General features: G+C 33.0%; 2 protein-coding genes across 3 annotated transcripts in view; both read right to left on the reverse strand.

Annotated features, from left to right (window-relative positions):
- Window positions 1-13402, reverse strand: part of LOC113520220 (DE-cadherin) — a 311477-nt gene extending 298075 nt beyond the window's left edge. Inside the window, exon 1 of the mRNA XM_052898052.1 lies at window positions 12893-13402. Coding sequence (XP_052754012.1) covers window positions 12893-12977 — 85 coding nt within the window. The 5' untranslated portion in view covers window positions 12978-13402. The remainder of the gene's footprint in view (window positions 1-12892) is intronic.
- Window positions 13403-13803: 401 nt separating this feature from the next.
- Window positions 13804-18061, reverse strand: part of LOC113520402 (spondin-2-like) — a 103219-nt gene continuing 98961 nt past the window's right edge. For both annotated transcript variants that reach the window (XM_052898149.1, XM_026905728.3), the window contains exons 7-10: window positions 16808-16988; window positions 15533-15581; window positions 14516-14684; window positions 13804-14236 (exon numbers count right to left, since the gene is read on the reverse strand). In XM_052898149.1, the coding sequence (XP_052754109.1) occupies window positions 14144-14236; window positions 14516-14684; window positions 15533-15581; window positions 16808-16988 (492 nt within the window). In that variant the 3' untranslated portion in view covers window positions 13804-14143. The remainder of the gene's footprint in view (window positions 14237-14515; window positions 14685-15532; window positions 15582-16807; window positions 16989-18061) is intronic.

The raw sequence follows: 18061 nt of genomic DNA on the forward strand, positions 1-18061 counted from the left end.
TGGGCAAGAGGCTTGCCCCATTCACATACATACTTTCAGATGCACATTTTCTTTTTAAACATATACCATAAAAAAACATCTTCAATAATATATGTAATATCACATATTAATGGGTCACGCTGGAATTTTGTTGTGTTGGGTTTCGTTTCTCTGTACTTTCAAAATAGAGTAGCAAAAGAATATATGCTCGAGTTTTATCTTCTGGCGAATATTTACGTGTAGAGGACTTAATTATTTTTTGTCATGGGGACTAAATTATTCTCCGTCATACTAAATTAATGTTTCAAACTGTTGTACATTGTATAAAACACCCGAAACTTACATACGCGAACCAGAAAAATCTTGAAATTCTTTATCTAAACCATGTGCCAATTCTTTCCAAAGACACTTCCCATTGGGCAGCCCTTTTATTTTTAATAGCACTTTTTTATACTGGTAATAAATCTGTATGTGGTTTAATTTCTCTTTTTTTTTGGTCCACATTTCCGCGACTGGATAAGGCAAAAGGTCAGCCTATTCAGCCTTTGTATTCGGTTAAATTTTGCTATTATAATTTCTTTGTTTGCTTATTTTCATAGATCAGACCACTTCAAATGTCAATATTATATACTTATACACATTATATAAGTATAGTTTCATAGTATTTAAACCCCCTTATGCGGGCTTATGTTCAGCAGTGGACAGTTAACGGCTGATATTAATGAATGAATTGTTTTTAATAAAATTTGGATAAAGTGCAATTTTAATGTAATTAAGTAAAGAAATATTCTGTGTGTAACATACTTAGTTGTAACCAAGTACTCAGTCACTGAAATTCAAAAATGCTTTTGAGCAGCCATTTTCTAATAACCTCTTCTATTTGAAGATATAATAGAAAATTTGCACAAAGAACTTTGGTATTTCACAAGTACGTAAACCCTCCATCTACTCATAAAGGGTTTATAACAGAAAAAAAGAATTATATAATAAATATATGGAATAGTAATAATATTATCATTATAATTCCTTTGGAAAAGGTCTTAATAATTTAATTATCATATTAATACATTTTGTACGACTAGGTATTACATCATTTTTTTAATATTATTTTTAAAGTAAATTGATAGTGGAAATTAATTTGAACAAGAACAATTCGACATTTAGATAGGAAATAACTTCAGACTTACTTAAATTAAATGTGAGGGACAAAGGAGCTTTTTGGGGTGGAACTGTCTTGCCAAGTAGAAACAATGAAGAGAAGTGTTTTTAAGAAGTCTTAAAGTAGATGTTTTAAAAAAGAAAATTTCTTTGGTTTTTTTAATTTACTTTCAGAAGTCAGAAACAACTCCGAAAACATTTTATAATGCACCGTACATTTTTCAGATAGTAATTAAAAGTCACTTCTTTTGTTAAATATTTATAGAAGCGATTTATTTTTTTTAAATATCTCTAAACGTGGACAAATATATTATTATATATTATAATAATTTATATACATATATGAATGTTGTTAAAACTATTAAACAAATGCCATGTCCTATAATTAGTTACTTAATGATATAATTTTTATCTTAAGTCACGCGGGCGAAGAGACTACATAACGAGTATATTGTTACTTATCGAAACATGTAAATATTTAATAAGATAAATTTCAAAGGAATTTGTTACGAAAAATTAAAGGAAACACCTACGTAAAAAGTCTTCATTAACAATTAAGAATAAAAATCTTCATCAAGTTTAATTTATTATTAAATATGATTACAAAACGGAAATTTACTCCGGCGACGTAAAAATGTAACGATGAAAATCATAAAGGTTAATGCCAGAAAAAGGAAGACGCATATAAGTCCATGACAAATGACAAAATATGGTATAATGTGAATCAACTGTTTAATTATTTATGTCGATTTTACTCACGTTATAAATTCGGGAACGCCCGACACGTTTCGAATTCAATAGGAAATCTGAGATATATAACGTGTTCTATCTAAAAAAAGAAGTCAAAAGACCAAAGAAAACACTCGATTCTCTCTGCGTATCCCTCAATGTTCTTAGGGTGAAGGTACATACATTGATGTTATTTTATTAGCTGTATCTAAATCGGACTTCCTACGTACACAGATTGCGATCGTGTTTAAAATTACTTCGTTCACTGTAATGTCCCATTGCCTCAACGATTCCCATTACATTTAATTACCTCCCGACCGTTAAGTGTAATAAACGTAAAAAGAGAAAAAAAACATGTTCAATACTAGCTTTTATAAGCGCTTTAATCCGCTTCTAGGTGCTTTTGTTATTGCGTGGAAAATCTATAACAGATACAGGTATATTTTGCTTCACAAAAAACAGCTGCTTCAATCAAGCCACTTGAAAATTAGTCCCGAATGCAATTAAGTAACAAGAAAATGCTCTTAGTTATCTCGGTAACAAATTTACACTAAACAAAAATTGAAAATGTAAGAGAGGAATAAGAATATGTTTGCTTGAATAAGGCTAGTTTTTCAAGCTAGGATATTATGCTAGCACTAGTTAGCTAGCAAGCTAGTACTTCGTGTAGCCATTAAAGCAAGTATCTGATAGAGTAGTGCGCAATGACGATACTTTTGGTTTTTCTGTCATTTTTTTAGAATTGTGTAAATGACTGTATTTTGTGCCAAACCAAGACTATAAACTGTCCTGATTTGGAAATCTAGGTTATCTCCTATACTATCCAGGATTAAGGCTAAAGATTTACGCTTGGTTTTAATATTTTCCATTCCAGCTAAAAAAACAACCTGGTTTATCTCGTATTTTAATCTAATGCATAAGGTATAAACTTGAAGGCAGTTAGATATTAAATATGTATGAATAATACTGACGAATAGTGAATTCGACATAATTCTTAATAATATTTTTACGTGTCAATTAACTGATATAAAAATTTGGCATCATATCAAGCTGTATAGTAGGAAACATAAATTAGTTTTCAAAAGAATAATTAGTAGCCATATAAGTATTTACATATAAGTAATCAACCAACCGTAAAACCTAACCAAATTATAATTAGTTATTTTTATGGATTGAAAAATTAATATTTCAGTCACACTCAATAGTGTTAAAAACTAATGTATTGTTTTTGTATACTATACAGACATATCTATATAATACGTATACCTGGCTGATAGGTAGGGAATTGTTAATGGGGAGTAACAGTCCTAATGCTATCAATAGACTCGGCTAATTCATCACGATTATTATTTATTCCAAAACATTGAGTAGAATTTGTGCGTTATCATCCCTAAACTTGTTTGATAAAAGGTTTGCAGCATCACAATGCTAAAAATTGAACTAGATATTATTCCCATATCCAGATAATGAAACTGAATATAGACATGCCAGCATTTTCACTCTACAAACGTTTTATGAATTCCGTAGAATACAAAAGGTATTTCATATCATCTTATTCGCCATTTGTTATACTAACTTGCGATATTAAAAAGATCTGTAAGATTCAACGTCTTTCAAGTAACTGAGACGTCTGGCACGTTTTTGAGAAAATCTTAAACACGTCTGCCACCTATACGTTATTCCCAGAATCGTCTATTTTATTACATTTAATAACATATTATTGGATACATTTAAATTGAAAATTTCAACTATCGTCAAGAATGTTAAAAGCAGAAGTAATAATTCAACCCCATTCTGCAACGTAAACAATACATATTCTTAACTTTTGAAGTATCTTGTCAAATTTTGCGATCAGACCTTGGACTATAATCCTCAAACGTGTATAGGATTCTACGTCTAAAAGCCTCCGACTTAATAAATCATATAGCAAAAGCCGCGCAACTAAAAATATCAGATAGATATACACCAGCAGCGTTCCATCTACTTAGAGAACAGAACATAGGATTTCCATTAGATGCCTACTTAAGTTGACAGCGGCATCACGACAGCCATGATCGAATTACCTCCTGTCGATACTTACTTACCTTATGTAAACGCATTCGCGTACAACGCTGTACAAATTTAACGAAAGCTCATTACAAACTAAGTAAGCCGATCATTTTATAACATTACGTGCTTCTCGCGGCTTTGTTTGCGCGAACCGCTTCCCAGTTCCTGTAAGATTTTCGAGGTCCGTCTTAATCGACTACTTAAACAGAACTGCTGTGCAAAATTTAATTATTTTTAGACGAAGTTAGAAGGAAATAATTTGAACGAACCAAGTAATTTATATTGTGAAACTACCTAAATCTAGTCATTTGTTGGTCAAAATCGTGTCAATACTACATAGGAATACTCGCGACATTTTCAGTGTGAAATTTTTTATATTTCTTAAGATTTTGCCTCACTCTGCGTGTTCTACGACCGTTTCTACAACAGTCTGTGTTCAAAGGAATTGTTCAATATGACGACCACAGCCACTTTCTACCATCGTACAATTCACCATCGACAGGAAGTTCCCCCCCCCCCCCATACCTCAGAGCCTAGAAGGTTGCGAACAGCGCAGTTTCTGAGATGTTTCCTCCCACGAACGCTCAAGTTAAGGATCGTCAACGCGGACGTAATATCCCAGGTATTGTAGGCCTTCATGGGCTGCGGCAACCACTTAACATCAGATGGGCCGTATGCTTATTTGCCATCTCAGTGGTATAAAAAAAAAAACTTGAAAAAGCATCATCATTATCATATCAGCCTTTAACTGCCCACTGCTGAACATAAGCTTCCCCTTGGAAGGTTTTGATAGAAATTGCTAAGCTTGCCATGCGGATTAACAACCGTAGTTAGGCTTTAGAGATATTAAGAGAGACACTGCTGCCCATCTCTCGCCTTCCCTTCGCCGCCTCTTACGACACCCACGGGAAAGAAAGGGATAGTCTATTTTATACAGAAACCACACGCCAAAAAAAAAAATAAAAAAGCATATTCGTTCTTAAAAGACTGACAACATATCTGAAATTTCTCTAATGTTACGGATACCTATAGGTGGTAGTAATCACTTACCATCAGGTGAGTCGTATGCGCGTTTGCCCCCTATGTTACATAAGGGGATAATGGGATGTTATAAAATCTATTTTACTACCATATCTCATCAAATTTTATAAGCAGTTAAAAACAATAAACAAAATGCAGAATCATACGACATCAAAAATCCAAAGCAGGCAAAGCTGCAGCTCTCCATGAACTTAAAGGTTTATTTATGACCTGCAGGTTATAAATAATAAACTTTTAAGTTTACGGTTACTTAACTTCATGCAAACGTAACAAAATGGTTAACTCTGATGTGTGACTAGATAAACAATTCGTGATACAGGTCATAGCAGTATAAGACAGCCAAACAAAATTAGCCAATGCGATTATAACTCGAACTTTTGATAATTACGAGCCAATTATAAGGCGGTGGAATTTGAAAATCATTCCGATCAGGAAAAGACGGAGTCACTCGCGTGCCTGCGATCACGTGATCTGGCGGTATTATGCCGCGTAGTACTGTATAGTTAGTTTCAGTTCTATTATCACCCACATTCGGCCTATCGCAACTGTTGTGGAATATCGTTATCGATAACAGCCAGATAGGTACAGCCGTGTTGTAAAATACCATAGAGGAGTATTCTTTATCTACGAAAATGCCGTGCGATGATGCGAGCCGCCATTTAAATGTGTAAATTGGAAACAGTACTGACTCGTCGTCTACAGTTGGATATATCGTCGACAGATATATATTTAAGAGACTCCAAAACGAAATTTCCTTCTTCCTCAACGCAATTATATAGCCAATTTTAAACCAATTTTTTTTTTCATTTTTCTTGCATTTTTAGCATACTCTACGTAAAGATATATAATTCCGGGTTCTAAATTTAAATATGTAAATTGTGTGTATGTGTTCAAGATTGAAACAGTTTTTTTTTTTTTTAATTCAAATTTATTTGTTATCAGATGATAAGATCATTTTAGTAACAGACTTAAAATTTTGTTAGTTGACAGGCATACGGTCAGGTTGGCAACGAACCAGGAAATGTTTATTTTGTGTTTTAGTTATCGTCCTAAAGAAATGCCTTATCACCGGTGTATGAACATCTTCAGTTATCATTTTAAGGATGGTGTTATCACTCCCCTGCATACTTTTACTATGGACGCTAGTTTCTTACCAAAGATTGCATGGAAACTATATATATTCTTTATTGCACAAAAACATACAGTAACAAGTTAATAACAATGTTAGCAAAGGCGAACTTATCTCTAAAAGAGATTTCTTCCAGTCAACCTAACGCAGTGGCATAGGAAGTAGTGAGTGGGCAGTAGTAGTGCAAAACAGAAATTTAAATAAATATTTACATAAATTATAAATAATTATTATAAAATTCTTAAGCGAACATTACTAAGGTGCTACAAAAATGGAGGAGGACCAATTTCATCCTGAGAATTATTGTATAGTACACGTTGAGCAATATATATTTTTTGCATTTAGCTAGGTACACTCAAATTATGTTTATAAGAAAATTAACGCGCTACAAAATACATTATAACACTGTGATGCGAATGTGTGTATCATATATTAAATAAAAATCTGCTTGAGTCATCTAGCTACCTGGAATGTCGATTTAAAAACAATATTATTACTTTTTTACAACCCTACTTGTTGTTGCCATGTGCCAACCGTCACTGGATAGCTGCACGATGACGTCACCGCAAAGGCAGTCGTGTCAGAAGCCATATCGCGGTACCACCGAACTAGCAAACACGACCGCTCGTAAACTGGACGATTTACATCGCTCCTTTATTGTGCTGCCTCTTAAATTTCGTGAGTCTAACCCACCAATGTGTCGAACACAAAGAAGTATAAACAAGTTATGTTTTTTAAATAGGTATCTTTGCTTGAGGTGAGTGCAAGGAGCATAAATTAAGGCTAATGAATGAGTTATTGTGTGAGGGACAGGAAATTATTATTGTTCGGTCGGGTTACGCAGAGGGTCGTTCTAGACACAGTGGACTGTAACTTTTTTGACAGCTTGGTAGTTGTTAAGAGTCAAATTTCAATTAAATATACAGACACCGAATACAGATTTCTGGTACTTACGAGGCTTGAAGTACATAAGTAAAGGAGAGTTTACTGTAAGTTTTGATATTCTGTTTCTTCATTTTATAAAATGATTTTCTATTATTTTCAAAAGAAAAAATATTGAATGATTGAAGGTATTATCTTCATTAAAAATAAGCTTAAGAAATCAAATTAAAAAGTATTCGAGTAATTTTCCGAACTCTCAAAACTTGAGTCTAGACTTGATTAACTTTTTTTAATTAGAACCAAAATAAACATATACTATAAAATCAGATTTAGCACATCACTACTTAAGTATTAATAATACCTAATAATAGATATTATTACGAAATTTATTTTACCATTTCAAATTATAGGAAATTAATTACCTGTGAAATAAATAAAACAGCCAGGATGTCATTTTCCAAGTTCGAAACAAAAACAAAAGTTTCAAATACTATGACTATGGTATTTCATAACGATTAATTGATCCGTGAGATAAATAAATAAAGCCACTATCACATTTCATTTAGTAGTAATTTTGGATATATAATTTAATAGGATACAGAAGATAACCGCATCTTCTTTTGAAATACTTATCTGGAACATAATAAGATTTATAGAACTAATATATCCTTAAGAATACTATCTACTTAAGCAAAACATTTATGGAATCAAATTACTCGTAGTTACGTCTAATATGCAGTCAATATTCTTGGTATCATCTCCATATGGGGTGACCTTTCAATACCTAGAAAGGCGTGCATTTCCTGTTTTATTTTCCAATGAATCCGAAAACAGAAGATTGGTTATAATATAATGCGATTGCGTCAACAATTCTGAACCGATTTTGATAATTCTTCTTGCATTTCTAATGACACTTAGAGTAGCAATAGACTGATAATTGATAAGACTTTGATAGTTAAACACCAACACCTATTTAAATTTATAAAACGGTCATAGGCTTTTTTTATTTTATTTCTACTTCATTTTCTATGTATGTACATAGACAAAATTATTTTACATACATTAAGGAATTATATAAAAACCAATTAACTGCTATTTTGATTTTATAGTACCATATCAACTGTTAACTGTCCACTGCTGAACAAAGGCTTCCCCTATAAGGGGGGTATTTGACAATAGTTGTTACGCAAGCAGATTGACAACCGCAGGCTTTGGAGATATTTTAAGAAGAACGCTGCTGCCTATCGATCGACCATTAAGTTCCCTTTGTAACCTCTTTTTCGATACCCACGTGAAAGAAAGAGGTGGCCCATTCTATGATGGAACCATACGACAGAAATCGTATTTGGAATAAATTTAAAATATGGATGTTTTCCGTGTGTTTTCTGTAAAATTTTGTCTATATAGTTAACATAAAAAAAAAATTACATGTTATTAATTATCATTTAACCGTCGTCATAACATACTTGTTGTGTTAAAGAATAACAAATATCCATCCATTCATCAATCGTTACAAATTTACGCATTTATTATGTTAATTAATTAATTAATAGGATTCTATGGACCTTTATATTTACTTAAATAGTAACAAAATATATCGCAACTAAAAGCCTAGCGAGTTACAGAAAATATCCAATTTAGGTATTAAAATTGTGATTACTTGTAATCCGAAGGATCTAGTAAAAAAGTTAGGTCGTAAATTATACTATAGGTACAAATAAATACTTGACGTATTTTTTGTATGATTAGGTAATGATTGTTTAAGATGTTGTTGTACATATGATAATATCATTGTAGTTAGGTACAGCACAGTTCAATGGTCACAAGGATAAAATATTGACAAAATAGTTGTATTAAACCGTGTTTTGTCAATATTTTATTATCTTATGTTGTTTCGTGTGTTACATATAATAATTCTTTGATAAATTCATTTCCATTTTTTACCAATCCTTTTAGCTGAATCTAAAAGGATTTTAAAAATTTTGTTATTAAAATTTGGTTCGACTTTGACGGGGGCAAAATTCGGAGAAATCTCTGATTTTTATTTGGTTTCATTTTATGTGAATGATTTGATATATGATTATTAAAATATACGTGTGTGTAAACCAGGAAACTAACACTCCATAAAAGATAGAAGTCATAACAAATCATTTAAAACAATTTAAAATTAACATGGAAGAAAGAACACGAATGTAATTCCTATTAAATACAAAAAAAAAAAATCAAAATCAATTCAAACTTACGTAATACACAAAATCAAGAGACAAATTGAAAACCTAAAATAAATCTTATTTGTATTCGTACTACTTGATGTACTTAATTAAATAGACACAAGAATAACTTTTACATGTTCTAAGTATTATGGTATGGATTATTTATGACAAATATTACAAAACAAATACCTAATAAGTACTTTAGTTTACATAATAATGACATGTCATTTTGTCGTGGTCACGATCACCTTTCACCGGGTAAACGACTTTATCACCAATCTATCAAGTCGTTTAAGTAATAATACTTAAACTTGTAATGTTATTTGATGAAGGGTTTGTTTAACGATAATTCACAATACCCCATTAGAAGTTTCCGATAAAAATAACGTTTCGATCAAGCGTCGAGAATAGATCGAATAAATCATTTATTATTTTTAGTTTACGGTTCAATAGAATACTAGAATATCTTGATATCTGTATGTATGTAGTTTTTTTGCTAGAGATTATAGCATGAGGTGATTCTTTTTTTTATAGTTAGAGGTGCATTTTTTTTTTGATGGGTGAAAATGGTATGGTAACCCCGCCTGCGCTAACGGGATACGCTGGCGGAGCACCAGTGAAGGGTGATAGATGAGAATGAAAACAGGCCAGTTAGCGCATCATGATGAATTCATCAGGAATTAACCATGATAGTTTCCAGGGGGAACCGCGAGGAGGTCGACCTGGTTGGGTATATTGCTAGCAATGAAATTCTCAGTCTCCATTACTAACAATCCCTTCCCCCCCCCCCCCCGTTAGAGGTGCATTTGTTTAGGCATACCGTTCTCTCTATTTGATACGAGGGGCGGGATGCCTGCTCTATTGGGCAAGCCGAGTATATATATTTGAGGACAGAGTGCAAGTTAAGGGACATAAAAGAAAGATCGAAGTCCTAAAGCTGCTACTAAATTAATAGATTGGTAGGCCTTCGATCTTTAAAAAGGGCGTATTAAGGTTGTTTTAAATGTTGACAACGCGCGCGTGACACCCCTGGTGTTGCAGGTGTCCATAGGCTACGGTATGCCCGTTTACCATCAGACGGGCCGTATGCTTGTTTGTCACCATAATTTAATTAAAAAAAGAATATACCTAAACGTCCCAAGTCACAATGTTTGTTCACGCTAATCTCAGAAAGAGCTTAATTTTAGAAATGTGTACTAAGTAAACGAGAGGAGAGCGTTGATTGAAATAATAAAGAGTAGAAGAGACAAAATGCTGGGCCACCTTATACGACATGACGATTTTTTTAAGAGCATAATAGAAGAAAAGATAGAGGGCAAAAGAGGAAGAGGAAGACCGAGGATTAACTACATGGGACAGATAAAGGAAACACTAGGCGTCATGTCGTATAGGGAGATAAAGGATATGGCCTGGGATAGAGCTGGCTGGAGGAAGATGCATGAATTAGTTGCACCGACAAGAGGAAACTCTTAAATGAAAATGAAATGACTAAGTATTTGCTTCAAATTGAAAAGAGACAGGACAATTCATATACCAATAAGAAAAAATAAATCGTACATTGGAATAATAAGCTAAACTGCATCTGCCAAGTCAAGTAATTCTTACTAATATTATAAATATGAATATGTGTTTGTTTGTTTGTTACCTTATAGCTCATTAATAGCCTAACCAATTACTATAAATTTTAATAAACACGATAAAAGATGAATAAGGATTTAGGCTACTTATTATCCGGTCACGCGGACGAAGTCGCGGGTAAGAGCTAGTCTTACATATTTACAATTACTATATATCCGGTCCACTTCATTAGAATTTTTTAATTACTAAAATGTAAGAGTTTCTCAATTCAGCTGTAATATTAGTGCATTGACTTTTTTTACTAACTTCAAAAAGGGCGGTGTCATTTTTCAAAACAACTTTCAAGTTTCACAATTTACCTATTTTTGTACTAGCTATCAACCTTTTTGTATTATGTTACGTGACACCTTTGCTCATTCCGAACCGATTTAAATTAGTATTTTTAAAACTTGTGTATTTTTTTACGATGTCTAGGTATATCATACTTACTGTTTGTCTTTATCATTCTTTTAAATTCAGTTAAGTGTGATATACCTAAGTATATAATTCATTATACTATTTTATTATTATTTCCACTGCTGAACATAAGCCTTCCCCATATGGAGAGTTTTGCCAGCAATTGCCACGCTTGGCAGGCGGGTCGGCAACCGCAGTTAGACTTTTAGAGATGTTTTAAAGAGACGCTGCTGCCCATCACTCTACTATAAATTCCCTTAGTTTCTCTTAAGACACGGGAAAGGAAGGGGTGGGCCACCCCTTCCTTTCTATGCCGGGAGTAACTTGGCGACATTATACTATACTAGGTATATATTCATAGAGTATACAAGTTTGAATTCAATTTTATTCAATAGACAAGTTGAAATATTTATTTAATTCGTAATACCTGTCCATTTCGATCTTTACCTATTATTTAATCGATTTTTTATTGGTATTAACATTCTTACAACAATCTTCAACAATCCTTAGGTTATTAACATTTGACGTCATATGTTATTTGTGAGATGATAATCAAAGATTAAGTTCCACAAAAAAAAAAACAAAATGTGAAAAAAACCAGTTAGATTGTTAAAAAAAATAAATAAAACTATTGAACCGATTTTAATAAAATGTTTATTCTGTTCCTATTTGAAAGAATATATTTTCAGAAAAAAAGAGAATTCCCAAAATCAGTTTAGAACTAATAGAGTTATGAGGTAACCAACATAAAAATCCTTCTTTTTTAAGTCTGTTGAAAATGGAGTGGTAACTTTGCCTACACCATTAATATACCTGCACAGACTGGGTACCAATGTATGATGATAAATGAGCAATATTAGGATGAAGCCAAGTTAAATGACCAATCGTGACGAATTCTGCAGGAATGAGATAGAAATATGAAATACTCTAGAAGATTTGAAAGTAATGTCAAAATATCCTATCAAGCATACCTAGTTGATTTAAAGTTGACGTTTAGATTTGTTTAGGTCAATAATTTATTAAGTACCTAAGTTTTTTTTAATGGGTGATAATGAAATCATGGTCGATGACACCCTTATACCTAACCCCACCTGCACTAACGGTATTGGTATGCCGGCGGAGTACTAGTGAGCGATAATACCTAAGTTGGCCCATTCTGATGAATTCACTTAGAATTAAGCAGAATAATTTACAGAGAGGAATCGCGAAGATGTCGACCTAACGGGGTATATTACTAGCAATAGGGCTACTAATCCCCATTACTAACTACTAACATTACTTAGTAATGTAACTACTCATTTTAGTAGGTAAATATAACAGTGATATCAGGGTGTGGTGAATAACTAGGCTTATCAATTATCAAGATAAAATATCATGCATTTTATTGGTCAATGGGCAGTCTAGGGTTCCACAAGCAGATACGAGGATAAAACAAACCTATTTTGGAACGGATATTACTAGTTATAACTATGATTGTATGACAACAAACAAATGAACATCGGTCAGATCCGGCCACAAGTCATCGGCCGTAAAATGTATTTACCACGTGTTCATTAAACATTAAATTATAATAACGTCACATGAGAACGCAACGAACGTTTAAAAATTTTAAACGTGAAACAAACAAAAAGTGAACAAAGCAACGGCTATTGCGCGTGCACAGGTAAGAGGTTTTTACCTTTTGTGAACTGTGCTGACGCTAAAGCAAGCGCCCCGATGCATAGCGCGACGAACCAACCCGTCTCTCCCCCGCACATAACCATGTTCTTCTTTTCAACTTAGAACACAACAAAATTTTCTTAACTTGTTACAAATCTCGGACAAAACACTATCCGAGTCTTGTCATCACAAAACACGTACACTATCACAGACAAAATATAACCGCACATCCATTTGAAAAGTGTTCGTTTCTTCGATAAGGTAACAACCGCTTCGCGCGAGTCGTGGGACGAACCAAGTATGCAGGTAAAACGAGTAAGCCTATTAAGTTTCAATGACTTAAAACTACTTAATTGTAAGGTTCTAAGTTAACTACACTCTATACTCTAAGTCTTGCACGGTAGTTCTGCACAAATTTATGTTTGGAAACTTCACATATTTTCGTAAAATAATTTCGAAGTTCCGAATAAACACGGGCACTACGCAAGACACAACCGCCCAGCGCATCGTTCGCGGCAGACTAACTTGAAGTGAGTGAACAATCAACAAGTTGCGATCGCGCGTTCGGGAGAACGAACGCGAGGCGGTCCTTGTACCAGAGCATGCGCGCTTTGTATCTATATTCATACCTGACAGGCGCAAACAATGTTGATACGACAACCGTGCGACGAAGCGTCCCGCGCTTTCCCCGCAACGCCATAGTCGCCGGCCGGCGAAACTTCACATTTCCTTGGAACCGGTTATTTTCGCGCAAAAAACAAGAAGACAGGTTCTCCTCCGAACACGCCTGTTCTGAATATCTATGCGCCTAGACTGAGTCTAAAAATAAATCTAAGAGAGCCTTAGGCTCTCGTAGCTGAGAGGAATAAAAGACGATGATTTTAAAATAAAAATATATTTGTATTAAAATTTATACCTAAATTCAATACTTCTACATAAATCTATGTATACTTTGTTATCTAATTACTTAATTAGGCAGTTGGACTTCTATAATACTTACCTATACCTATTTAAAATATAATTAACAGTTACTAATAGTACTTACAATTAAATATTTTATAATTGGTAAGTAGGTAGGTATCAAATTATTACGTCATTTGATTGTAATCCTGATATAAAGGTAGGCAGTACCTAAACCTAATAAATAAAATCGTATCAAACATTCTAAGCAATCAATGAAATTCAATAGATATCCATGTTTTACGGGTATAGCTAATCATTATTAACAATCTGTTTATATGATCACACTTTATTGTACACACGTGTTGTTTTAACAGTTTATAGAACAATGTCGGTTTTGTACCCTCACAGCATCGTCTTCATTACAGTTGCTACGTGAACCGATTTGTTGATGAGTTTGACTCTGAAAAAAAGATATGTTTTTATATTTATTAAAAAACACCAAGTGTATAGCTTGGCAAGTATTAATTGTATTATTTATGATAACATGTATCAACTGTCGAATGATTGAAAACAATTTTAAAACCGTCAGTTCAAATAGATTTGCTTCTGTGATTTTGGTTGCACCCCCTGGAGTTCGCTGTTTACGTTCTCACAACAAAAGGTATTCATAGCTAAAGAACTCGACAATTGATACGAGTATAATTGTATGGTTTTAAATGTATATTTATCTTGTACTTACGATATGGTTATTATATGTGCTTCCGTTTTTAATGCTCTTTCTTGTTTGTAGCCCCCTTCCACAAATCCCATTATCAGGGACACATGGAGACCAGTCACTCCACTCACTAACACTACACGTTCCTTCGGATTGCCTCGACTCCGCCGCCTGGGGTTCATCTAGCGCTTCCCTAAAATGTTTTCCAAATGAAAGTCTTTACATTATATTTGATGTTTATTATTAATTAATCACATTATGTGTGTTCGTGTGGTCCCGTTATAGAATAGGCCACCCATTTCTTTCCTGTGGGTGTCGCAAGAGGCGACTAAATAACTTAATGGTAGAGGGATAGCAGTAGCGTTCCTCTTAAAACATCTCTAAAACCTTAACTGCGGTTGCCAATCCGCCTGCCAAACGTGGCAACTATTGATTAAACTCCCCTTATAGAAAAGAGTGATCTTTAGCAGTGTACGGTTAACGGTTGAAATAATGATAATTATGTGTTTTATGCAAATTGGAATAAGAAATAAGATAATGGCCTAACTCTTTAAAATGGTAAATGTCGCATGTAAAAAAGAATAACATACACATATAGGCGTATTTAAAGGTGGGGCTGGGTAGGCCGTGCCCATCCCAGAATTGTCTAGTACCCACCCCGGGATGCAAGTGTGAGTTTTCAACTAAGCACAACGTACATATCCAAGAATACGTATACACCTTTTAAGACCCAGGCCGTTAAATACGCCAATGCATACACTTAAACACACACAAATACACATAAACAGAGAGGGAGAGAGAGAATACACTATAATGTCCATGTTTGCCTCATACGTGGGTATTCCTGAGTACTTATTTGTAATTTAATTCAGTGTCAAAATTCAACATTAGTTTGCAACAATAGATAGGGACGATTTCGAAAAAGGTTCTGTTTTTAAAGTTTTTAATAAATACCAAGGTTTAGTTCAGGTCCTTCGATACAATACACAGATTATATAAGATAGTAAAATAAATAGAAAAAAAAATCAGACGATCACTTACATTTCTTCTGTATCTTCATCTCCTTCTTCTGCATTTCGTTTAGAATTGTCTGAAATAAAAAAAAAAATTAAGTAAATAAAATGCACTTTGACAAGTTTCACTATACTAGTATTAGCCTGAGTAAGTACTGTCATATTCCGTTTCAGGTTCTAAAATTTGAATCCATTTTAAATTTCGACCAACTTATTTATAATATCAAATGTTATTAATGAAGTTAATTAATTAATAGCATTTTATATGTATATGAATTTTATTAATGTTTAAATAATTAAATTAATTAGAACGATGGAAATTCGCATCTACAGGAAACGGGTTATAGAAAATAATAAGTTCGCCTTCCTGACGAAATGAAGCAAACAGAACTTACAAAGTAAATTTTTTTTTACTTACAACTACTTCGCAATCAGACATACAGTCCGTTTGATAAGAAGCGGTAACCGTAGCCTATAGATACTACACCAGGTGTATAATTATTATTTATTTATTTATTTCTTATTGCATTCCATAATATAATTAGTACATAACATTTCAATTATGGACCCTGTTGGGCACAGCAAGTAGGAGAGAGGACAACACTTTTTTCACTTTCGAAATAGTATTTCGAAATATTAAGAAACATATTGACATCTTTTGGTAGAGCTTCGACAGGCAATGAAAGATATTTCCCAGAATTAGATTGATCTACCACAAATTGTCTAAAGGTGATGTCACTTTAGATATTCTTGACAATAGAGGACGTTCTTTTATCAATATCTATCATCTTGACTTTTTTCCCTATTAGATAAAGGTCAATGACGTGGCTTACTAGAAAAAGGCTTTATGTGCTTTCTGAAGCATGAGGTAAAGCGACAGTAATTTTTAAAATGCCCATGAGTTAACTTTAAAATATTTACTACAGGCAACCACTGGTTTACTACGGGCAAAATATTTGTGTGTGCATAATTAAAGCACAATCTATACAATATCAATAGTGTATTGAAAATGCTATGTACACAACTAATATGAACGCAAAATATATTGAAACGTAAGACTGAAACAAACATACATAATGTTTGTCTCATTACATACAAATGTGTAGTTCAAATTCAAGCTAAAGAATAATTCAGAAAAAGTAATTAAGAAAAATGAAATCATAGATTCATCATTAGAATCATAGATTTTCTAAAAATGCCGAATACCATAAACATGCAACAAATACAAATTAATTAACAGGAATCAAATATATATATATATATATATATATATATATATATATATATATATATATACATCAACCTTCTTGGTCCTGATGACAATCCTCTTCTGGTATAGGATACACGTCCAATCTCTTAACTTGAAGAGTAGCGAAGGGTGCTAAATCTTTCAAGTTCTTTTGATAGAATGGGGACTCCCTATTGAAGGAACCCACTTCAACTCGTTTCACTACGTCTACAGGCTGGGTCATTGTTGGTGTTGACTAAAAACAAAAAATAATAAATCGTCTTAATTTAGCAAGTGAACGCATCGTATGAAATATCTGCTTCTAGAGTGGTGTATCGGCTTGATTGATTGCAAGATTGCTCTTTTAACCTTAATCCTGCTCTGATCTGATATCTGATTTGATATTTTTTTTTCTTGCAATAAAAAAGCAAAGGATGCACTCCTTTGCTTTTATTAATTAATTCTTTATCACAACTTAGATCTAGATACAAGATCGAATACTTGTATTAAAAATTATTTGTATGTGATTAACAAACATTTAAAGTAAAAAATAACAATACAAACTTGCATATTGCTTAAATGTAATGGAAAATATCGTCTTAATTTTTAAAAATATTATTAACGAAATATTTATCATGATTGTATTCTTGAGAACTTCCGATACTTTGACACTTGCTGCAGAAACAACATAAAATGTATGAAACTTATTAAACTTTTACAAAATTAATAGGATTTAGCAAAATGGATCAAGGATTGCGAGGAACATTAATTTAAAATTTTTCCTTCGTGGAAGAGAATTAAATAAGTAGCTGTTGATTGTTTTTTGAACATATACATAATCTCTATGTGTACTTAATATCATTTCCTAAAACTGTTTATAAAATTATAATGAATATTATAATAGACATTGTTATACCAAAGATTTCTCAGTTACCTGCTATATCAGGAGACAGGAACAATGGGTACATCCATTTAAAATTAAGTAGGTAAGTATTTTTGTACTTTCCCGAACACAGATTTTATATTTTTATAAATTCATTTTCAGCCTTTCAACGGCGCCGCATAATCATGAAAATCGATTCCGCGTAAAGGGAAGAGGTGAGGAAAAAGAAGATTCCCAAGAAGAGTCCTATATTTTTTGTCAAATGGAAGTAAAAAGGTACTCTACCTCATTTTAAATACGTCAATGAAGTATTGGCGTATTTAAGATTATTTTCTAGGGGAGGCTTGGCCCTTTAAAAAGGGTACTCTCAGTGTACAAAGTTACTGTGTACAGAAAGTACTAAACGCTATATGTGTTTGCGCATAATTGTAAGCTCTGCTTTGTGT

This window comes from Galleria mellonella, unplaced genomic scaffold (assembly GCF_026898425.1).
Source record: "Galleria mellonella isolate WM207_F2 unplaced genomic scaffold, CSIRO_AGI_GalMel_v1 utg40, whole genome shotgun sequence".
NCBI classification, from domain to species: domain Eukaryota; kingdom Metazoa; phylum Arthropoda; class Insecta; order Lepidoptera; family Pyralidae; genus Galleria; species Galleria mellonella.